Below are 24,763 nucleotides of genomic sequence, written 5' to 3'. Positions count from 1 at the left end.
TAAAGGGGGGTAAGGCTTGTGTGAGAGAATAGATAGTAAATTCAGCCTATCCCAGACCTGGTAAAGCTCAGTGGCCTGTCCACACCAAGAACTTGGTTTTTAGCCCCAGCTTTTAAGGCGGGGGGGGGGGGTCCATGAACCATTTTAAGGAGAGGTTGTGGGAGGGGGAGTGAGGTACACAATCAAAGCTCAGGGTGACTGAGGGGGAGTGCCCACTGCTGCTCAACGTGCACCTGGATGGAGAGCAGTAACGTGGAATGAACTGAAGAGCGGAGTCACAGAGATGGTGAAAGCTCCAGGTGCTGGCAGCCTGAGAAAGGAGGGCATGCAGCATGGCTGGAGCAGTACACTGAAGGGCACTCCTCCCAACCTCAGAACGCTGGAGAAATGGCAGACACCGGCTCAACACTAGAGATCTAGACCCATTTGTGCACTGGGCGCTCACATACCTGTGCCCAACATTCTCTTCAGGTTCAGAGCCATGAGAGTATCCCCAAATCCCAACCACTCAGGTCACTGAAGCCTCAACAATACAGGTGTCCCTCAAGCGCCTGGCTACCACCAATGCTCCTGGACAGCCCTCCTTGGCATCCATCCCACCCCCACCCATGGCTCTCCACCTTCTCCCAACTTAAGGCTGTGCATGGCTTTGGAAATGACACTGAAATGGCTGACTCACTTAATTCTTAGAACCCATTGTACGATTACAGTGATTTCAAGTGAATTTTCTCTAACTGTAGATTTTATTATTCAGCTCTGGTGATGCCAACAGACTGGCATATTGACAATGAAGTCTGTCACTCTTTCTCAAGAGGAGGCCTAACAGGGAAGGAAGCACCAGGGCCAGTTAGGAGGGAAAAGAAAGGAAGGGCTAGCAGGCTAAACAAGTTTACATTGCCTGGTCTAAGTAACTTCACTGAGCCCTTATGTTGGGACTGCTTGTAGTTTCTAGATATCTAGCACTGCAGTGACCAAGTAAGGAGGACAGTTTTTGAGGGGACAAGTTCTGAACTGGTGGTTTAAGAAAGGCAAGTTCACAGGGAGCACCCAAATTACCTTGCCATGGGACAAGCAGTCATTCTGACAAATAGCAAGCCTATTTGTCAAAACAGCAAAATGAAATCAAACCCTAACACGTGGCTCTCCAAACTGAAGGCAAGCAGTGGATGGGAACTTTTTTCAAGTATGTAGCAGGATTGAATCCAGGGCCTCGCACATCTAATCAAGTGCTCTCCAACACCACACCCCAACCCAGGAACATCTTTAAAGTCACTCAGCAGGCAAAGCAATGACAGGAAGCCAGCACACAGATGAAAAATCTTTTAGCGCTCAAAACAGTTGACAGCACTGGGCATTCCATAAGGCACCCAGCTTTCCACAACTCAGCCAGGAAAGGCCAGTCTCAGGCCCATCTGAATCCAAAGTGACCTGCACATGCTGCCGAGGGCCTTGCAACTGGAGCCAACCACTCCCTCACCCTCTCCCCACGATAAGACTAAGATACACCATGACTGCAGTCACACACTCTTTAATCTAGTTAAATGCATTCAGCAATGCAGGAATAATTATAAGCCCCACATTCTTTTGTTCTTTATCCACTGAAGCCAGTGGTTACAGTGCAAATAGCAGCAATAAAGGGACGAGAAACTGTTTACACACCTGCCATGGACATACTCTCCACTGACAAAGGCAAAGAAGGGCATATCTCTACGTCAGCCTACTTGTAGCCATATGCATGTATCAGCATCTGTGTAAATGAGGCACGTACACACTCTGTATACATGCACACATACGGCGTCAAGTGGTGCACACATGATTACAGACAAGGTCCTTTTCTCAGCAGACCTCCTACGACCTTGTCATCACTCAGTCAAACCCTGACGAGGCCTTCTGTAACAAGGTCACTGCATCAGGACTTTCCCTATTTTTGTTGAAGGAAATGGTATTCACTTAACATTTGTTACAGAAATATGAAATAACACAGTATTTTAATACCATTTAAGTCATTGGAGGGAGAGTTGAAACAGCAGGCCCAAGACTGCTATTCTTTTAGCTTGCAAGGTCCATCCGTGGTGGAGGCTTCAGAATTAAGATGCTGGGAGGTTTCCCTGTGACCCCGAGGTTTCTGTGTAAACAATGAGACTTACATTGAACACCTATCTCCTTTGAAGTCTAATTTCCTTGTGCCAGACAATGTGCCCAACAAAACCCTGGCAGGCACTGAATTTCAAGTGAGTTTCTGGCAGATGTTTCTCACGTGCGATCCTCAGTCCATGTTGAAGCTTACATAAGGCACATCCCATGTGACTTCACTGAGATGGGACTCTAAGAATGACTGGTTTTCTCTGGGTGTCAGCTAGGAGCCTCTCCCTTCACTGAGCACACTTTGTATCCTTTGGCTGTGAGGAATCATAGCCAGGAAGAGGAAAACTCCTGAGCCAGGTGTCTTCCCAGTGATTGTCAAACCCAGAGACCTTGAGGACTGCAACAGCCATTCATTGTGACCTTGAAAACTGTGCACTTGTCCATAAAAGCCCATGCAGACTCCCGTCAAGGTCAACACACACCATATGTATTACAACCTAAACACATGTCATATGTGGGGTCAACAACACTCTTCGAGGAAACATAAATTAGAATACCCTGCTGTGTACACGGTCATTCACCAAAACATGTAACAGTGAGGTCTACTAAGGTCAGATGAGGCAGGGTGAATGTGGGTATGATGAAAGGAAGAGGAGAGATGGCTGCAGTATATCTGATTTGGGCAGCAAGGCAGAAGTTAGGGGAATTCACAGATTTTATTTTTTTGGTGGTATTAGGTATGAACTTGGCTTTGCACTTGCAAGGCAGGCACTTGAGCCACACCTCTACCCCAGAGATGTTTTTCAAACACTTCAAATACAACACATAAAGCCAAATGTATGCCGTAGCCCTTCTCAACAACCCCCATCCCCAAATACTTCCCTCTAAGTATTTTCTGCACAGTTAGAACAGATAGTGTTGTCATCAAAGAAAGAGTTTGGTTATCTTATTCAACCTGAAGGAATGCCCAAAATGTATCATCAAACAAGTATGCCAGACCACAGATTAACGAGCACTGATTAATCAGTTTTAGGGAAAATGAACAGTGTCCAGGAGCACAAAGAGCCACACGGTGAAGCGGGTTCGGATGACCCCAATCCCCAAACTCAAGACAGCCTGGAGCCATCTCCACCTTCTGTGCCTGTGTCCTTATCTGTAAAATCAGGAAAACAGCATTACCTACCACACCTACCAATGTGGTAAAACATTCAGAATGACTTCTGATTTAGTCTAATCCCTATTTTCTTGCTGTCACCATCACTTTAGGTGCTTCCCCCCAGCTGCACAGCCACACACGCTCACGCTCGTAGTTGAATGTGTGGACAAAGGAGAAGAGCTCCACATGGAAATATGGATTTGGGGAAACTCCAACCACTCAGAGTAAGATGCCTTCAGTGGGAATCATCTTACACAAGATGTAAACCTTGATAACCAGTGATAAACAGATAGAAAAGGAACTCCAGAAGGCAGGAAGAGATCTTCAAGCCAAAGAGGCAGCCAGCAGTACAAAGTGGAATGAAGAAGGGGGCAAACTGGGTGAGCTAGAGCATACCTATAATCTCAGCACTTGGGAAGCTGAGACTGGAGAACCAAACATTCAACACTAGTCTGGGCTACAAACCAAGACCCTGCCTCAAAAAAAAAAAAAAAAAAGAAAAAGAAAAATCACACATTCTTACATGGTGCCAAGAAAATACTTAAGACAATTCCATTCATAATCTAAGGAAACTTAAGTAAGGTAAGTGGTGTTCTAAACATCAAAGTGCTGACTTGCTAATACCACTGAACTGTGCTAAATTATGCACGGAAATTACATTGTAATACCTCATAGAAGCACTAAAAAAAGAGATGTACAAAAAAAAAAAAAAAAAAAACCCCACTGCAGAAACATTAAATGGAATTCCAAAACAGTGCTGAAGTACCCCACAGGAAAACAAAACAAAAAAGAGAAATAATAAAAAGGGAACACAACCAAAAGGTAAATCATTAAATGACAGACTAAATGCTAGCATATAATTATTTTACATTTATTTTTTAGGGACGTGAAGAGACAGGTTCTTGCCACATAATCCAGACTGGCCTCAAACTTGAAATGTTCCTCCTCAGCCTCCCATGTGTTGGGATTACAGCTGTGTACCACCATTCCCAGATTAAGTGTAAATGGTCTATGTGTACCAATTAAAAGACAAGAAATATCTGAAGTGAATACAAAAGCATGAGAGATATATACTGCTCATAAGAAAATCACTTCAGAACTGGGCATCACGGTACCTCCCTTTAATCCCCCCAAAAGAAACTCACTTCACTGGAAAAAAATGACAGAAAGCCAGGTGCCAGTGGCTCACACTTGTAATCCTAGCAACTCAGGAGGCAGAGATCAGGAGTTTCATGGCTGGAAGCCAGTTCAGCAAATAGTTCACAGGACCCTATTTTGATAATACCCAACATAAAACAGGACTGGCAGAGTGGCTCAAGTGGTAGAGCACCTGCCTAGCAAGTGTGAGGCCCTGACTTCAAACCCTAGTACTGCCAAAAAAACCCAAAAACCAAAAATAGAACAATGCAAACCGTGCAAATATTTAAATACAATAGTGACTATATTAAATCAGTTAATGGGGAGTAAGGATGGAGTGAGGGGTACAGTGCTTGCCTAACTTGCACAAGGCTCTAAGTTTGATCCCCAGCAGTGCAAACAAAATTCTGGAAAAAAAATCAATTCAGGTGCAAGGTACATACCTAGAACCCCAGTTGCTTGGGAGGCTGATGCAGAAGGATCACAAGTTCAAGACCAGCCTAGACAACATAGGGAGACCCTGTCTCAAAATAAAATTGAAAAGGGACAGGGGTATATCTCAGTGGTAGAGCAACTGCCTAGCATGGGAGAGGCCCTGGAGTCAATTCCCAGAACTGCCTCCCACCCCTCCACAATGAAATAAATTAAAAATAAAAATAAAGCTGCACAAATAAAATTAACTTCAAAGTCAAGAAAATCAATAGTAAAAAAAGGATATTACATGATGATAAAAGGGCAATCTTTTCCTTTTTTTGATACTGGGGCTTGAACTCAGGGCCTACACCTTGAGCCACTCCACCAGCCCGTTTTTGTGAAGTGTTTTTTTGAGATAGGGTCTCATGATCTATTTGCGGGGCTGGCTTCAAACCACAATCCTCCTCATCTCTGTCTCCTGAGTAGCTGGGATTACAGGCATGAGTCACCGGGACACAGCAAAAAAGAGATGCAAATAAAAACAACACTAGATTTCATCTCACCCAGTTAGAATGGCCACAATCAAGTGTAAAAACAACAGATGCTGGCGAGGATGTGGCGTAACAGGAACCCTTATATACTGTTGATGGGAATGCAAACTAGTATAACCACTATGGAAAGCAGTATGGAGATTCCTCAAAAAAACCAGAGATAGAACTGACATACGATCCAGTGATACCAGTCCTGGGCATCTACCCAAAGGAATGTAAGACAGGATACAGTAGAGACACCTGTACACCAATGTTCACCACAGCACTATTCACAATAGCCAAGTTCTGGAAACAATCTAAGTACCCTACAACTGATAAATGGATCATGAAATTGTGGTGTACATACACAATGGAGTTTTACTCAGCCATAAGCAGTAATGATACGTGGTTTGAAGATAAATGGATGCAACTGGAGGACATCATGTTAAGTGAAGTAAGCCAGGCTCAGAAACACAAAGGCCTCATGTTTTCTCTCATTATGTGGAAGGTAGACCCAAAAGATAAACATATACACAAAAGTAAGCATTATCATATACAATCTCAGATGTAGAATATGTTTGTAACAGTGGAACTACTCTATGGAACTTGGAGAAAGAGGGAAAGGAAAAGAGAATGACACAGCATCAGTAATATCACAAAACTTAAGACATGAAGTAGAGGACATAGGATGTGTACTGAAAGCTGTTGAAAAATGGAGTGTGGGAGGTAAGGGGGGGGTAAGGAAGAGTAATGGAAGGGGTTGAACAGACCAAAATAAAGCACACCCACAGTGGGCATGCATTGAGACACCCCTTTGAATGTCAACTTAAATATTAATAATGAAAACCAGGACTGTAAAATAGGCAAAGTGTGTGTGGAGTGGGGGTAACTAGTGGGAGGAGAGGGTGAAGGGAGATTAAGGTGACAGTATATGCCAGATGGACTTTATTTACGTATATGAAACAGAACTAAGAAACCTCTTGCAATTTCTTTTAGTGGGGTGGGGAGGAGGATGAAGGGGAGGGTGATGGGGGCAATGTAACTAATGTATAATATAAGTCTAATTGGAATTGTCACTATGAATCCCCTCCTGTATAATGAATATATCCTAATAAAAATTAAAAAAAAAAAGACTTGGCACTCTTAATTACACATCAAGCAACAGAGCTTGGAATTATGTTAAGAAAAAACTAGAGAATTTAAAGGAGAAACAGTATTTTGGTTTGGATCTTTTTCCTTTTGTGAGACAGAAGGGACTCACTACTTAACTTGCATGCCATGATTTGGAATATTAATGGCCCCCAAAGGCCTGTTGCACTGCTGAGAAGTGCTGGTACCTTTGGGAGATGGGGCCTGGCGGAAGGCAGGGTGAAACAGACACTGAGACCCGGGCCCCTTCCTCTCTCTGCCTCCTGGCCGCTGTGAGGTGAGCATCTTTGTTCCACTATGAACTCTGACATGGTGCTCTGCCTTGTCAGAGTCCCAAGCACAATAGAGCTGGAGAACTACGGATAGAAACCTCTGCAACATGAGCCAAAAAGAACCTTCCCTCTCTCATTAGCTATGTTGGATCCTTTCCACCAAGTGAGACTCAGCCATGTGAAGAAGGGATGAACCAGAATCTCCTTGGCAAGCTGGACCCATGACTGCCCAGCAGTCCACTGAGTCAGGACACTCCACCTGGTCAGAAGAGACAAGGGATACCACACCTAGATTCTATCTCTTCGTCATGACTCATGGTTAAGTCTCACTCAGTGAGGCAGAATCAGCACTCCTATCAATTGTGGGAAGAGTTGTGAAGGTGTGAATGATAACTGTAGAAGTAACTATTCTGTGGTGTCAGATTTCTATCACTGGAGCAATACAAACTGTTCTTATATTGGACATTTGACCTAAAATTCTGAATAAACTTCCACAGAGAAAAAAAAAAAATGTTTTGTAAAATAAAGCGGGGGGGGGGGGGGGGGGAGGAGGAGGAGCCAGGAGCAGTGGCTCACTTATAGCTACTAAGGAGGTGGAAACTGGGAGGACTGAGATGCAAGATCAGCTCAAGCAAAAAATCAGTGAGACACCATCTCAACAAATAAGTTGAACATGGTGGTGCACACCACACCTGTTATTTCAGCTATGTGAGAGGAAGCAGCATGGGCAAAAAGCACAAGATCCTATTAAAAAATAAGGAGAGCAAAAGGGCTGGTGTGTTGTTCTAGTGGTACAACACCTGCCTAGCAAGCACAATGTACTGATTTCAACCCCCAAAAAACAGCCCCCCCAAAGCAATTAATTAACAAAAGGAAGAAAGAAGTACTAGATAGAAAATCAACAAGGATACAGAATATCCGAATAAATGAATATAGCTTAATATCTAAATAAACACCATCAACCAACAGGATTGTGTAGACATTCACAGAAACTCCACCCAAGCAGCACAGCACATTCTCTTCTAGCAGCAACACAGACACAACAGACCACAGGGTTGTGGGGGAAAAAAGTAAAAAGAAATGACACCAATCAAAGGTGAGACAAATCAGAAATCAAGAGCCAACAGATTGGAGGAAATGCTCCAGCACTAGGAAATTCAACAATATATTTCTAAATAATTCCCCAATTAAAGAGGAAGTCTCAAAGGGAAGTCAAGACATTTCAGAAACAGGGCTGGTGGAGAGGATCCACAAGTGGCAGAGCACCTGCGTTCAAATCCCAGTACCACAAAAAAAAAAAAAAAAAAAGAAAAAGAAATTTCAGAATTGAAACAAATATAGAAGATATGAAAACTTGTGGGACAAAGCTAATAGTGCAATGGAAGAAATCCACAGAGAAAAATGTGTGCATCAGAAAGAAAGCTTCAAATCAAGAACCTGATTGCCCACACAAGAAATTAAGAACCAGGCTGGGGATAGGGCCCAAGCCACAGAGCACCATCCTAGCAAGTGCAGGGCCATAAGCTCCAACCCCAGTACTTGCTGGCAGAGTGGCTCAAATAGGAGAGTGCCTGCCTAGCAAACATGACCCTGAGTTCAAACCCTAGTACTGCCAAAAGAAAAAAAATTCAAACTCCAGTACCATCAGAGGAAAAAAAAAAGAACCAAATACAAGCAAAGTAGAAGAAAGGATATAATACAGATCAGCACAAAAATTGCTGAAATTAACAGAAAAGTTATAGAGGGAAAAATATCATAGTGCAGATTAATTTGAAATGACCAAAAAAACTGACAGATGTCTAAGAAAATTGACAAAGAGCAAGAGAACCGGGATCCAGGCAGAATGGCTCAGGCCTGTAAGTCTTAGCTACTCAAGAGGCTGAGAGAGAAGGATGGCCTGACACCTGGAGCTCCAGGCCACCCTGTGCAGCACAGTGAGACCCATGGCTGCCTCTGTCTCTTATCTATGTCTGTGCCATACATACACACGCAGAATGAATAAATTCCCAACATTAGGAATACAACTGGGGATAAGGAATTATAAATACAGACCCTGCTGCCATTAAAAGGATAATAAGGAAATGCTTCAAACAGTGCTAACAATAACTTAGAAAATTTATACAAGATAGAATTATTCTTCAAAAGGATAAAATATTGAAAGTTGGAGATAGATCTTACTGGTGAAGAGCTTGCCTACTGTGTACAAGGCCCCAATCCCTAGCACCTCATTAAAAAACAAAAAATCAAGGGCTGGGGCAGTAGCTCAAGCAGTAGAGTGCCTGCCTAGCAACTGCAAGGCCCTGAATTCAAACCTCAGTACTGCCAAAAAGAGAAAGAAAAAAAGAAAATCAAAACTTATGCATGAAATAGACTCTGAACAGTTTTATACCTAACATAAAATAAACATGTGACTTCAAAGCCTCCAAATAAACAAAAAAATCTCCAGGCCCACCAGTTTACTGTAGAATGCAGCCAAACAACACTAATTCCAAATGCAATCTTCAAGTTACAGAATTAAACTCTGTTCAACTTGTGTTGGGAGGACAAGATCACTTAGACATCAAACTAGACATGAAGCAGTTAAAAAAAACCCTAAAAATTAAGAATAACTATATATCATCACTCAAAAAAAAATGAGAAGGGGGGAAGAGGCAAAAATAAGAAAAACTCCATGACAAAATAAAAGCAAATGGAATGATGTCATGACACATGAAGAATTACACTCCACAAACTGTGCTTATTCCAAACCCACAATGAAATGCACCACATCAAGAAGCTGTAGAAGGAAAAATCACATGATCACATCAACTCATGTAGAAAATTCGTATGACCATATACAACACTCGTTTGTAACACAGAAATTCAGCAAGCTGGGAACTAGGGATATGCCATACTTGATAGGGTATCTATTACAACACCTAGGGCCAGGTGTGGTTGTGCACACCTGTAATCCCAACTCTCAGGAGGCTGAGGCAGGAAGATCAAGAGTTGGAGGTCACCCTAGGCTACATAAGAAGACCCTGTCTCAAATCACCAACAAAGATCCTGCAAATACAATTTATATTTTAAAAATGACAAAGTGAAAATGAAACATTCCCATATTGTCAAGAACCAATCACTTAGGGCTGGACATGGTGGTACGTGCCTGCAATCCTTACACTTAGGAAACTTCAGTCTCAGAGTTGGACGCCACCTTGGGCTACATCTTGAGACTCTGCTCTCAAAAGAAAAAAAAACAAAAACAAAAAACCGGGCAAGGTTGGCCTTTCTCACATTTCCTATTGATGTTGTGTGGTAATACACAGAAAAGGTGCAGCAGCAAAAGAAATACAACAGGGCTGGGATGTAGCTCGGTGGTACAGCGCTTGCCTAGTATGCGTGAGGCCCTGGGTTCAATCCCAGCACCAAAAAAGAAAAAAAGACAAAAAAAAAAAAAAAAAAGAAATACAACAGTCCTCACAGATGAAAACCCCAAGGGCTCTGTCAGTTGCAATGGCTAGAAATAATGAGTTCAGCAAGATTACAGGATGCCAAACAAGCACAACAAAAATTACTGGGGGGAGGAAGCCCAGACAGGATCTCAGTATGTATCCCATGCTGATCTCCACAACTCATGATCCTCCTACCCACCTCCCAAGCACTGGGATTGCAGGTGTGGGCCACCAGACCAGGCTTCCTATTATGTTTTTTTTCTTTTGTGAGTTTTTGTGTGCTATGGGTCAAATTCAGGGCTTTGTGAATGTGAGGCAAGCACTGTACCAATGAGCTGCATCCTTCTCTTCCTCTCTCTCTCTTTCACACACACACACATTTCTACATTTTAACAAATAACGTAGAAACTGAAAGTTTATCAATGGCATTTACATTAAAAAAAAAAAAAAGCTGATCACCAGTGGCTCACACCTGGAATCCTAGCTACTAGGGAGGCAGAGATCAGGGAGGTCATGGTTCAAAGTCAGCAGGGGCAAACAGTTCATGAAACCCTACCTTGAAAAAAATCCAATGCAAAAAAAGGACTGGTGGAGTGGCTCAAATGGTACAGCACCTGCCTAGCAAGTGTAAGGCCCAGAGTTCAAACTCCAGTACTGGGGAAAAAAAAAAAAAGTAAACAAAAATCCCGAGGTGTGAATATTAACAAAAATGTGCAGCCACTAATGAAGCAAGCAGAGGAATGCTTAAATAAATGGAGACCTTCTGCATTCACAGACTGAAAGGCTAAACTCAGGAAAGGCACTGACTCAAGCTAGCTTACAGATTTAACTCAATGTTTATGCCAAGTCTGCTAAGACTTTTTTTGTAAATATGGACAAACTTATCCTAACATTTATATGGAAAGTTAAACCATCAAGATGCTAAGTCAGTTTTAAGTAAGAGAGGAATCAGTGCACTCAGTCTGAAGATTTACCACACAGCTACAGCAGACGGACGGAGGGGGGGGGGTCAAGGAAAAGTGTGAGTGTCAGGTTCTCTATCTTGTTATTTGTTTTGAGACAGGGGCTCACTATACAGCCCAGACAAGACCATTCCCTCTCTGCCACCTGAGGGCTGGGGTTACAAGTGTGTACCACCACATCCTGCTTGAGTGTTAGGTTTTTAAAACCATACAAAGAAAGTTTGTTTCTTTTCTTTTAGAAACCAAGCCTTAATCTTACTGGTACAATAAAATATGCCCATTCCTGTGTGTATTACTACCTTAAACACAAAAGTATTTCATGGCTAACGCCCATAATTTCTCATAAAAAGTAACACATCTCAAGAGTAAAGAAGCAAATGACAAAAACATGCAAAAGATAAACTTGGCAGACTTGTCCTCAAATGTCTAAGTTTCCTGACACTGGACTGCAATGAATGTATACACAGGACGAAAAAAAGGCTATAGCCTTTTACCTCTGAAGCAACACTCCCCAACTACACTAAGGAATCAGTGACAGCACCAGAGGCATGGCAGAGATGTGTGAAGAGACCCGTGCTTGTTTCATTTCCTTCTACATCTCCTTTTAGAAACAATTCCTGAGACAACATTGCACTGTAAACAAGGAGAGAAGTGCAACTGAAGGCTTTCCTATGTGCAGGAAAACCCCTGGTGTCTCTCCTGGATGAGCTTTCAGATGGAGAATAAGGCTGTAGGCTGGCTCCATTTTCAAGTGGGTTGCCAGATGACAGGTGACATTTTGTAGCATAAGGGTTTCTCATGGGGAAGACCCTTGTGGGATTTCTCTTTGGCATGAACGCTCAGATGCCGAGGACAACGTCTCCTCTGGCAAGAGGTTTCTCTCAGTGGGTACATTCAAAAAGTCCTTGCCCATCAGAAGCTCTCGGAGGGTAACTGAGGTGTGCTTGCCTGTGAAACGTCTTCCCTCCATCACACTGGGGGGGTTCCTCCCACTGTGCATCCTTTGGTGCTGAGAGAGGGAGGAGCTGCGGCTGAAGGCCTTGCCACACTCACTGCACTTGTAGGGCTTCTCTCCAGTGTGGATGATGGCATGTCGAATGAGGTTCGTGCTCCAACAAAAGGACTTCCCGCATTCGATGCATTCAAAAGGCTTCTCCCCACTGTGGATCCGCTTGTGCCGCGTGAGGCCTGACATGCGGGCAAAGGCCTTCCCGCACTCCACGCACTCATAGGGCTTCTCTCCAGTGTGGATGCTGAAGTGGCGAATAAGGTCTTTCCGATTGGTAAAGGCTTTCCCGCATTCTTTGCACTCAAAAGGTTTTTCTCCAGTGTGGGCTCTTTTGTGCAAAATGAAGGTCGAGCAGTGAGTGAAGGCCTTCCCACAGTCACTGCACACAAAAGGCTTCTCCCCAGTGTGGATGCGCTGGTGCCTCTTGAGGTATGACCTGTGGTTGAAGGCCTTCCCACACTCGAGGCACTCAAAGGGCTTCTCTCCAGTGTGGATGACATAGTGGTGGATCAGGGCTGCGCTCTCCAGAAAGACCTTCCCACACTCGCTGCACTCATAGGGCTTCTTTCCTGTGTGCGTCTGCTGGTGCCACAGGAGGTACGACCTGTGTTTAAAGACCTGGCCACACTCAAAGCATTCGTAGGGATTCTCCCCTCCGTGGACGACATAGTGTCTAAGGAACCCTCCCCTGTGTCGGAAGACTTGTCCACATTCTGTGCACACAAAGGACTTCTCTCCAGTGTGCCTTCTGCTATGCAGGACGAAGTTGGAGCGGTGGGTGAAGGCCTTCCCGCACTCACTGCATGTGTATGGCTTCTCCCCACTGTGGATGCGCTGGTGCTGGGTGAGGTAGGACTTGCGGTTGAAGGCCTTCCCACACTCCAGACACTCGTAGGGCCTCTCCCCTGTGTGGATCATTTGGTGCTGGAGAAGGTGTGTGCTCTTGATAAATGTCTTCCCACACTCTGTGCACTCATAGGGCTTCACTCCAGAGTGGATTTTCTCATGTCCAGCCAGGAGGTGTTTTTTGTTAAACACTTTCCCACATTCACTGCATTTGAAGATATTTTCCTCTTCTTCCTGGACAATCCTTGAGCAAATGTCCCCAACTGTCCCTAAACCATCATGCTCAGGGCTCATTTTCCCAGGAATCTTCTCCCTCTGGGCCTCTGTCCTCAGACTGGAAAGTCCTTCCTGTGTTTCTGATGGAGTATCCTGACTCCTGGCTTGCTGAAATGAGTAGTCCCCTGAAGCTTGTGTCAACTGTCCCTGGTGGGAGGCTCCCTCACACAAGGCTGGCTTGCAAGTGGTTGGTTTTGTGGTCTTGCTTTCTGCACTGTAACCTGAAAGAAATCCAGCACAGAACAGGACCTGTTAGTAATGACAACACAGAAAAACAAAATCACCACATTAATGACAAAAACGAAGCTGACAAGACCACTTCTGTGCTGCTACATTATCAGAAACTTAGGTTGGCAACTTGGTTTTTCCTGGTCCTTGGATTCCAAATATTTCAGGGAGATTGGCGGGGTGGGGGGGGGGAAGCTAAGTGAACAGATGAAGAGTCTGTGGAGGACCTGAACTCCTAGAGTTACCTCACAATTACAAGTGAACAGGGCTGGGCAAAGGTTGAACATCACTGTGTTGGAAGTTTCCTTTAAGCAATGCCATACCACAGTGCTGAAAGAATACAAGGAAAGGTCACTTAATGCAGACCACAGGGAAGACACGAGTGTGTAATGAAAAGATGACCGTCCAAGGGGAGGTTCAGCTTTTGTCCAATGTCATGGGATGTAACCTCCAAAATCTGAGACTTTCACAATTCCTTCTCAAATTCGTGGTAGGTTCCTAAATCGCAAAACACACGGGCAACTGATTATTGGCCCCTAAGCAATTTATCCTCAAGAGCTGAAAGGTCTGGCTACATGAGAAGGACAAACCATGTGATTCCAGGTATAGGGCTTGAATGATAGGCACAGTGCATTACACCTGTAATCCCAGCATTCAGGGAGGCTGAGGCAGGAGGATCATCAAGTTCCATGCCAGCCTATAATACATACCAAAACCTGCCTCAAAATAAAAAGAGCTGGGGATGTAGCTCAGTGATACAAAATTTGCCTAGCATGCACGAAGCCTTGAGTTCATACCCCGTACTGCAAAAAATAAGTAAGTAAGTGAGGGGCATGTGGTGTGTCAGGACATACCAGTTAGACCCCTGGAAAGGGAAGCAGCAGTGGACACTGAGCCACTCACACTGGGGGATGACTTACCTGACTAGGTTCAAATAACGAAGCTTCAGTAAACCCTGCAGGTGGCAGCCCTGGTGAATCTCCAGGGCTAGTAAAAGCTAGCACACGTGCCACACACCATGGCCAGGCAGAACACAAGGTCACAGAGGCTCATGTCTGGAACTGTCCAGCCCTATACCATACATCTCTCCTAATTTGTACCTTTTTTATAATAAACACAACTGTGAGTGTAATAGACTTTAGGGAGTTAGGTGAGTGCTTTTAGCAAATTAGTAAAGCGGAGGGTGGTTTGGAGTAATTCTGAGCTTGCTGTTGGTTGTAGAAGTGGTGGGTAGTCTCAGACCCGCTGAAGTGAATCCTACTAACTACAAAGGAGTTGGTGTAAAGAACAAGAGGGCCAGGACAGAGACATGCAACAAGAAGAAGACCCCCAAGACTCCAAGGTTCTGTGAGGATGGCCACTGCCACTCTCAGGACAAGGCTCAACAGGCTAGAGGTGATGGAGTCTGGCTGAATATGTTGAATCTGGCACAATGCAGCATAGTTTGGTGAAGACACAGGAAAATACACATGATTTGGATAGAGAAACTGTTTCGGGTACTGGGAATGAAACAGGGGCTCACAAACCACATGCTCTACTACTGAGCTGCACGGCCAGCCCCTAGACTGAGAAATCTTTAACACTACACTTAAAGACACTGAAAAAGATTGATATTAGAGGAGAACTCAGTAACAAACTGACAATTCTCTCCAAATCAATGTGGTTCTGGCTCAGAGAAAAGACAAACTGGTAATGAAAGAACAGAAAAAGAGCTGGGGCATGGTTCAAGTGGTGGGCACATGCCTAGCAAGCACACAGCTCCAATTCAAACCCCAGTACCACCAGAAAAGAACAGAATGGTCAGATGCACTCACACGTTCTCAGCTTTGGGGGATTGCACAGCAGCTCAGAGCTCAGACAATGGTAAATGAAGCTAGAAAAATTCGCTTCTCACTTCTCAAGTGGTGTTCTCATACTTGAGCCATGCCCCAGCCTATTTTTTACGTCAGTTATTTTTCTGATAGGGTCTTGAACTTTTTGCCCAGGGCCAGCCTCAGATCTTGATCCTCCTATCTGCATCCTCCAGTAGCTGAGATTATACCACCATACCAGGCCTCAAGCAGCATTTAATATAATATACAAAATCAGTAAGCCTATAAAGTCACCAGTTAGACTATACTAAAATAAAAATCTTTATTTAGCACGTTAAAGAGACAACATTAGAAACTAGTAAGTACTACTGAGAATGTATAAAAATTCACCAGGCACAGGTGGCTCTTGCCTGTAATCCCAGCTACTCAGGAGTCAGAGATCAGGAGGATCTCAGTTTGAAGCCAGCCCAGCTAAATAGTTCAAGAGACCCTATCTCAAAAATACCCCTCACAAAACAGGGCTGGAGTGGCTCAAGTGGCAGAATGCCTACCTCACAAGCATGAGGTCCTGAGTTCAAATCCCAGTACCACAAAGAAAAAAAAGAATATACAAAAATTCCTATAAGTCAAAAAGAGAAATTCAAATAACAAATAGTCATTTATCATGACATGATATTTCACAGAGGAAGACCCAAACAGGTCAAAAGTCACAGTAGAGCCAAGCATGGTGGTGCACACTAGTAATCCAGTACTCTTGAGTATGTAAGAACTGGCTATGGCTGGAGGTAAAACCTCATCTACCCGGGGCAAAGAAAAGCCACAGATGTGAGCTTGTGATGATGTGTAAGTAAGGGTAATAATCGAGCAGTACAAGGAGGTATGCTACAGTTTCGGCATGAAAACTTGCTGACACATCAGTGGCCATATGGTGAGGCATCTGTGCCTGGGTAAATAGAACTGGATGGCTGGGGTAGCGATTATGGAGTTGGTGGTGTCATGAGGGTGTGTGAGGTTGCCTCGAGTCATCTCACCATTCACTGGTACTTGGAAAGTAGAAGTGATCAACATCATGGTTTTCTCTATAGACAGGAGAGTGTGGCTGCCTTTGAGATATTAAGCAGAGATTTGGGAATGACAGGGGAGAGGTATGTTACAGACTCTGCAGGACTGAGGAGAGACTGCACAAGACACTAACGTTCTGGGTAAGCCACCAAGGGACCAAGAGAGGAAAGAGACCTTGACTCTGTCCTGTTGCCAATCAGCACCTGGATGTTACCAGTGCTTATACAGTCCAGAAAGATGTGTGACCAGTCACCTTGACTGTAAGAGGGAAAGGGCTGCTTCTTAGGGTGTGATCACACTCAGTATGAGGAAGGAGAAGGTGGGAAAGGGTGGCAGGCACAACAAAGCTGGAGAAGGAAACTAGGGGAGCAGGAAAAGCTCTCTTCCTCAGAGCTCTGAAGGAAGTGTGAGATACTCTCATAACAGGGGCTTGAGGAGCACTGACTCCTTACTTGGGGCCATGAATTAACAGAGGACTGTGATGCCCTTTTCCATATAAATGGAAAGAACAAATTGACCATAGGGAGAATGTAACAGTGATGACAAAGGGAAACACTTCTGGTGCAGCCAGCCTACGTCTGGTCAGTTTTGCCGTGCTTTGTCATTCAGGGATTTAAACGAACATTTTTTTCCCCCTTTTACTCTTTCTCCCCATGCTGGGAAGCCCAATTTTACCACTCTATTCCTCAACTAAATCAGGCAATCTTCTCCCCTCATCTCTCTCTGACCACCACAAAGTGAACCTCTCTCAACCAAGACACACTGCTTTGGGAATGTGGCACCAGTAAACAGAGACAGGAACCAAGTCCAGCACCTGCTCTGGGACACACGTTGTCACGTACCCCAAAACTGAGTTCCTGAGCTCCTCCTGAAACAGCTGACATTTCCTTTCAGAAAAAGCTTTGTAGCTTTGAGGCAATAACCCACACTTTTCCTTGGCAAAATTAATAATATTTATTTCCTTTTCCTCAAAACCCTACCTCATTATGTGTGAACACATTGAGTTCAGGGGACTGAACTTCCAATGACGTCCTTCTGTGAAATGACAAAGCAATAAAGTTCACTTTTGATGCACCACACACTATAACTCACATTTCTCTTTAACATACCCAATGGTTATAACATCTCTGAAGAACCCAATGACAATCTACAATTATTATCAATTTCCAGGAACAGGCTGTACACTGAACTGAGCAGATGTTCAGCACACAATGTGTTCTTCTCTTAGGACATAAGCTCAGTCACATATCTCAGCCCCATGGACCCAAGTGTAATCAAATGCCTAGTTCCTGTGGGTGGAAGGTGAGGGGAACCAGTGTTCCTGGAATGGGTGTGATGTGCCTTCCTCTCTCAATCTTGTGTCAGCTGGAGGATGGCAGACAACCTCAAAGCCAACAGGCTGATAAAGAAGGAAACAGGATCCCTAAAGAACCATGTGGTACAGAGCACTCTGCAGACCCTTACACAAACCTCAGCATTAGTAAAAAGAACAGTTATCCTGTGCTGAGCTGCTGACATTGTGGAGTTTGATAAAGCACCTACTATTAACTTATTCAAACTTACAAAGACATGAGATTAACTTTGCTAAGACCACAGGGCTAGGAATTGCCAGCCAGGTTCCAAGACCGTGCATGTGGAGCCCCAAGACAAAAGTAGTAACAAGTGAGATGCGGTTGGGAGATCAGAGGAGCCACAAGTCAAAGGGCTCCATGACTCCCAATCCCCAGGGAAGTCACAGTAAGAAGCTTCCCAGGAGGTTCGAGGGCCAGTGGTATCCCAGTGTCACTGCAGGATCTGGGCTCTTACCTGGACAGATGCTTGGGGAGAGGACTCTTGTCACTGTCCACAGCTCCTGCCCGTGCTCCAGCTGGTAGATCAGCTCAGGCTTGGGAATAGGATGCCCTGCTCAGGGAGAAACACAGTGACATGTGGATGTTGGTGGAAAAAGATAAAGACCCTCAATCTCGACTGGGACTGCAGGATGGGGACTGGACCTTGGAGTGAAGCTGCTCCCATCACACAAACCAAAGGCTGACATGTGACTTGGGAGACAAGGGCACCATGCCATTCTACCATCTTACCGTCACTCCAAATAGGTCAGAAACCGGTATTTAGAGGGTATAATCATATCCATGGCTCAGACAAGGGAGTCATCTCAAAATTGAATATTTACAGATTAGTTTCAGTAAACCTGGTGGATTTAAAATGTTGACTTTTTCATCCAAAACAAGGTACATGTATCAGTCTGCTTTCCTTTGTATATCAAAATACTTAAGGCTGGAAAATGTGTAAGAAACCAGGTTAAAGCTAGGTGCTGGTAACTCATGCCTATCATCTGAGCTGCTTGGGAGGACTGTGGTACAAGGCTAGCCCAATTAAGTTTGTGAGACCCCATCTCAACCAGTAAAAGCTGGGTGTAGTGGTGCATGCCTGTCATGGCAAGCTATTCAGGAAGCTGAGACTGGGAGGATCACAGTTCCAGGACAGCCCAGGCCAAAAAAGTTAGGGAGACCCCATCTCTGGGGTGAGCTGGGTGTGGTAATTCACGCCTGTTGTCCCAGCTATGCAGGAAGCATAAAATAGGAAGATCACAGTTCATGCCAGCCTGGGCAAAAAGTGAGATCCTATCTCCAAAATGACCAGAGTTTAAAAAGCTGAAGGCATGGTTCATGTGGTAGAGCACCTGCCTAGCAAGTGCAAAGCCCTGAGTTCAAACTTCAGTACCACCTCCTTCCCCTCCACCAAAAAAAGAGAGGTTTACAGCCAGGTATCCCAGCACTGGGGTGACCGAGGCAGGAGAATCACAGGTCAGCCTGGGCTACATAACTAATTCTAGGCCACTCTGGGATACATAGTGAGACCCTGTCTCAAAAATCAAAAAGGGGCTGAGGCATGACTCAAGTGGTAGAAAGTCTGCATAAAAAGACTGAATGGCTTCTGCACCCGTAACAGGGATTCTCTACCTCAGCCAGACTAACATTTAAGTCCACATAATTCTCTATTAGGGCTGTGGGGGACAACCTGTCCTGAGAGTTATGAGGATGCTTAGCAACATCCCAACTCTACCCACTAAATGCCAGCAGCATCATCTCAGCTGTGTGTAAACAAAATACCTCTCAACATTACCCAGCATTCCCTGCAGGGTTCCCTGCTTGAGAACTGCTGTCATGGAAGGGTATAACCTGGGTGAGAGAGGAGAGTGTGATGGAGAGGGATTCTTTGAATATGTGGTGGTTGGGAAAGTTCTTGGTGAGAGATGCTGGCTGAGAACAGGAACCCAGGTGAAATGCTGTGCTATCCTGAGAATGTGCACCAGGCAAAGAGAAAACAGCCAGAGCTGGGGCAGGTGGGGGCAAGGCGTGGGGAAATATCAAGGACTGCAGCAGAAAGGGTATGGGGCCAAAGCAGGAAGGTGAGTGAAGTTCATCTGGGTCAGACACAGGACTTTTTTTTTTTTTGCATATCCTTGGGACTTTTTAATTTTACATTCTCAGGATAAAGTATCTAAATCTACCAAACTTTTCTGATATATAGTTTTCTCTCTTCTCATTGACAGGAAGCATAATTTCAATTCCTTATAAACAGGCAGGAGCTACCCTAAGTAGAGTTTAAAAACTGCCCTGGATTTAAACCTCTTTTCCTCCACCCTGAATGGTTGGTAATCGGCTTCAAAAAGGGAATCATCTGGGCTAGTACTTCTCAACCTGGGGTACTCCAGACACCATGGGCTGCATCAGGCAGTGTATATGTTGAGCAGACTCTCTGGTCTCTACCAGAGAGAACAGGACTACCTCCATCCCAAGTCTGATGACCAAAAGTGACAGCACATGCTGGCAAATGCCTCCCAGAGGGGACCAAACCATGACTACTGAGAAGCTATGCTCGAACCTCTCTCTTCCACAATAGCAGAGGATTTTACTCCTACAGAGTAAACCATGAGGGCACCCAAAAACAAAGAGGCTTGTAACTGCCACAGTGTTGGACAACAACCACTCATGGCACTGAAGGCACGAGAGCTACCTTCACCCCCCTCTCCGCTCCATTCCCCTCAACACACAAACCGGGCTGTAGGGGAAACCTGAGCCATTAAGGATCATTAAGTCAAATTCCTCTTAAGGGAACAGAAGAACCTTAGTTGGGTGCCAGTGGCTCACATCTGTAATCTTAGCTACTTGGGAGACTGAAATCCTGGAGGATTACAGTTTGAGGCTAGCCCAGGCAAATAGTTCATGAGACCCCCCATCTCCAAAAATACCAGAGCAAAATGGACTTGGAGATGTGGCTCAAGTGGTAGAGCACCAAACACCAGTCCCACCAAAACAAAACAAAGCAGAGACTCCGAGAGGCCAGTCTGTGTGCTGAACAGTAGGTAAAGGCTAAGAAGCATGGGCTCATGGATGTCGTGCTGCCTCAAGCTGCCCCACAGAGCCAGCTGCAAAGAGAAAAAAGACAAACATGAAGGGAAGTAGAGACCAGAAGTCTGAGGGTCACAGGAGACCAACAAGCACAGCTGCTCATGATCCAAACTTGCTAAGGTAGAAAAGAAAAAGCCATCTGTTTTTTACCTGTTTTTTTTTTGGAGATAGGATCTCACTTTGTGGCCCAATCTGGCCTGGAAATATCTTTGAGGCCAGCCTCAAACTTGTCTGCCTCCTGATTATTGAGATCATAGGTGTGCACCACAACACCAAGCTACAAAAGGCTATTCTTTTTTTTTTTTTTTTTATGGTAATGGGTTTGAACTCAGGGCTTCACCGTTGCTAGGCAGGCGCTCTACCACTTGAGCCACTCTACCAACTGGGAGCCATGAGCCGAAATCTGACAAGGTCGTTGCGACTTAGCAGGATCCTGACAAGGTCAGAGACTACAGGTGCACCACGTCTCTCACTGGCGTTTAGAGGAAACATGGAGTGGCTCCCTTTGTCTGGAGAAAAGAAACATTAACCTGAAGGTATTTGTTTATAAGAGGTCAGGAACAGGGCACATGCCCTTGGCAACCAGGCTCAGGTTTTGTGTATGTGAAACTAGGAGGTCCGAGTTTTGTTTATGAAACCAGGGAGTTTGGAGTGAGGACATTGTTTTTAAGGTAGAGGGCATTGTTTCCCAGGCATAGAAGTTCTTCTTGCACTGTATAATTTCCTGCTTTGTACTGCTGATAAGCCTGATGCAAAAATAAAAAATTTGCCAGTTTGGTCAGCAGCCTTCTGGTCCTCTCGATTTGTATCTTGACTGTTCATTCCTTTCCTGAGTCCTTTCAGGTCAAGGACTTCTGAGATCCCTGCAACCAGCCCTTGAAAAGGCTATTCTTAACAGACAGTGACATAAGCAGACCCACAAAGCCAGGATGTAATTAAAGTGGTTCAGTTCCACTATCAGTCTGCATAGTCTGATTGGAAAGTCTGCCTTTGGGCTCTATAAAACACCCATCTCCTCCCACCACCTTCTTGTCCATAGTACCCTGGGAGCCTAATGAGACTGTTTCTTGCCCAAAGAAACACAGGGAGATGAGCCAGGAAGATGTGAGTCTAGAAAATGACTAAAACTATGGGAAGGAGGAAGGGCTGGCTTAGAGGTCTTCTGGACCAGCTGGGCCTGAAGCCAGAGTGTGGAATGAAAGAGGCAGGAGGGCTGGGTGTGCCAGTGTGTGCGGTAATACTGTCTCAATTGGAGAGATGGAGGCAGGAGGATCACTAGTTTGAGCCTAGGCTACATAATAGAACTCTGTCTCAAAAAAACAAAACAAAAAAAGGACAGGAGGGGCCAGGGGTACAGCTCAGTGGTAAACTGCTTGCCCTGAGTTTGATCCCTAGCAAAGAAAAGAGGCAGAAGGTCCACTACGTGGTGGAGAGAGAAAGCCTTACCCAGTGAGACCAAGAGCCCAAAGTTTTCCATCATCACCTCCTGATACAGGGTCCTCTGACCTGGGTCCAGTTGCCCCCACTCCTCCTGTGTGAAAGTCACAGCCACATCCTCAAAGGTCACAAACACCTGGAAACAGAAGTAGTAGTGTTAGCAATGGGACTCTTGGATAAGACAGGAGATTGTGTGTGCCTTTTGGAAAAAAGTGCAATGAGATGAAGGCCCAAATCACATCCTGAAGCCCATGCCAGGTTAGAGGAGGAGAGAGACACTGCTTTGGACATAATGTAGAAGTGAAAGGAGAGAAGCCTTCTTTGCGGAAGCAATTAAAGGATGACAGACGATGGAAAGAACTTGTGGGCAGTAAGGACTCTAGAGTATAATGATAATGACATCAATGACTTGTCCAACTAGGTGTCCACGCCACACTGACTGCTTCACAGTGGATGTGAAAGTGACTAAAAGTCACCATCTCTGAAGCTGGATGCTTTAGAGTCTGAATCCAAACTTTTTTTGGGGGGAAGGATGATGACTGGGCTTCACACTTGCAAAGCAGGTGTTCTACTGCTTAAGCTACACCTCTAGTCTATTTATCCTGGAGATAGGGTCTCGCAAACTATTTGCCTCAAACCACAACGCTCCAGAATCTCAGACTCCTAAGTAGACAGGATTACAGGCACGAGCCATGGTGCCCAGCAGAATCCAAACTCTTGAAACCAACACTAGCTAGCTGTTTTACATCAGAGATGTCACTTCATCTCTCTGAGCTTAGATTTTTGGATCAATACAATAATAGCTCCCACTTCATCAATAATAGTTGTGATATCTTTTAAAATGAAAAAGGTTCAATGCTCAGTGTGCTTTGGCAATTGTCCAAGACATGAGGTCAACACCATCATAACCCTTAAGTCACAGTAAGTGACCTGAAGCTGAAGAAGTTTTACCAATTCACCTAAGTCACACACCTTGTCACCACAGGCATAGTGTGAACACAGGTTACTCTCAATCCCAGTCTAAGAGTATAACCCCAACACTCCTCCAACACCAAAGTGAATAATTAAGTAATCAGGTTGTAAAGCCTTTCCACTCATTTTTGCTGTTAAATCGTTTTCAATCACCCCTGAAAATATTTCTGTGAACATGGCTAGAGGAAACAGATCCTTCATTGCTGACTTCAGGAGAAAGGCACTAGAGGTGTGGGTCATCTACTTGGAGACAGGGCCCAGAGACCAATTTCCCAAGTTTTCTGGCCTTCATTGGGCCTCCTAGACTCCCAGGCAAATTCCATAACAAACCACCCACCTTTTTCCTTCCTGAGGCCAGAACACTTCCAAACCAAGCAATACAAACACCCAAGGACAATACGGGGCTGCAGCCCAGAGAATCAGAACCTTTGACTGGCTACAATGCCTGCAATGGCTGAAGGTACATGATAAAAACCAAACACCCATTTTTGGGTTTCATTGTTGTTGTTGTTTGGTGGGACTGGGGTTTGAACTCAGGGCTTTGCATTTGCAAAATGGAAATGGGGAGGGGGTCTTGTGAACAATTTGCTCGGGCTGCCCTAGAACCACAATCCTCCCGATCTCGGCCTTCCAAGTAGCTAGGATGTCGTAAACCACAAAAACAGCCAATTTTGTCCTTCCCACCTTAGCAGCTGGAGGGAACCACGGCAATCTCACAGCCCCTTTGGGTCCAATATACCTGGTCTTTCTCCATGTCCCTCCTTTGCCTCCCCCTGTCCCCCACTGTCCTGGTGCAAAGAGACCTGGTCGGGCAGGAAGGATCCTTGCAGGTCATGATGGAGGAGGAAGTTCTTTACTCTAGATATAATCTGAGTCCTTGGAGGATCACTCACTCACTCAACAACTCATCGAGCATCTTTCACAAGCCCGGCATCCTATAGGACCAGCGGCCAATTCAGAAGCGAACCAGATCCACGTGTCCAAACGAATGACAACTGCGAAGCTAATCCCAGGGGACATCAGGACTCCGGGTCCCTTCGGAAGCCGCCTCAGCCTGCCAAGGCCGAAAGCAGCGATTGCGAAACCACGGCGCGCTCACCTGTGTCAGCTCCGTCCGCGACGCCGCCGCCATCACGGACCCCGCACCTGCGTGAGGGGCGAGCACCTGGGCAGCGCGGACGACCCGGTCCCACGGCGCCCCTCCCTGTCGGGTGACCACCGCCTCCTCCGTGGAAATGGCTCACCGGGGCCAAGGGCTGGAGAGGAGAGGCCGCGGCCCCCAGAGGACACACGCCCGAACAAAGTTGGGGCGTGGAGTTCCTACGCTCCTTCCCGCTGGGCCTAGAAAATGACTCTGGACCGGGAAATCAGCAACTCAAAATACCAAACTGCGGAGGCAAATGGCGTCGACGGTGAACAACTTGGAAACCCCGCCTCTTGGCGACGACTACGCAGGAAGCGCCTCCGTCCTTGGCGGTTATTGGCTCAGAGCCTACGGCCGCATGCAGCACAGCCTTCTGGGTAATGTAGTCCTTTGACCATGGTTGAAGGACGCTAGGAATGCCGCATCT

The 24,763-nt window shown here is 45.3% G+C and overlaps 1 protein-coding gene across 2 annotated transcripts; it reads right to left on the bottom strand.

Moving 5' to 3' along the window:
- Positions 1–1,305: 1,305 nt before the first annotated feature.
- LOC109690675 (uncharacterized) lies at positions 1,306–24,617 on the bottom strand. 2 transcript variants are annotated; one of them, XM_020170137.2, is made up of 4 exons: positions 24,292–24,617; positions 22,230–22,356; positions 18,175–18,270; positions 1,306–13,488 (listed from the first exon to the last, which is right to left on the bottom strand). In XM_020170137.2, exons 1-4 carry the CDS (start codon positions 24,322–24,324, stop codon positions 11,933–11,935), a joined length of 1,812 nt encoding a protein of 603 aa, XP_020025726.1. In that variant the 5' UTR covers positions 24,325–24,617; the 3' UTR covers positions 1,306–11,932. The 2 variants fall into 2 exon arrangements, with proteins under 2 accessions (XP_020025726.1, XP_073914575.1); XM_074058474.1 differs by having other exon boundaries at positions 22,290–22,356.
- Positions 24,618–24,763: the final 146 nt, after the last annotated feature.

Source organism: Castor canadensis, chromosome 16 (assembly GCF_047511655.1).
Source record: "Castor canadensis chromosome 16, mCasCan1.hap1v2, whole genome shotgun sequence".
NCBI lineage: Eukaryota > Metazoa > Chordata > Mammalia > Rodentia > Castoridae > Castor > Castor canadensis.
This window is presented reverse-complemented; position numbering and strand designations above follow the sequence as displayed.

Bases quoted from the DNA above. Each gene is read 5' to 3' on its own strand.
- LOC109690675 (XM_020170137.2), bottom strand. From the start codon at position 24,324: ATGGCGGCGGCGTCGCGGACGGAGCTGACACAG. The intron at 18,271-22,229 runs GTAAGGCTTTCT...CTCCCTGAGCAG, and splicing joins TGGGCTCTTGGTCTCACTGG to GGCATCCTATTCCCAAGCCT. The intron at 13,489-18,174 runs GTAAGAGCCCAG...GATTTCTTTCAG, and splicing joins CTCCCCAAGCATCTGTCCAG to GTTACAGTGCAGAAAGCAAG.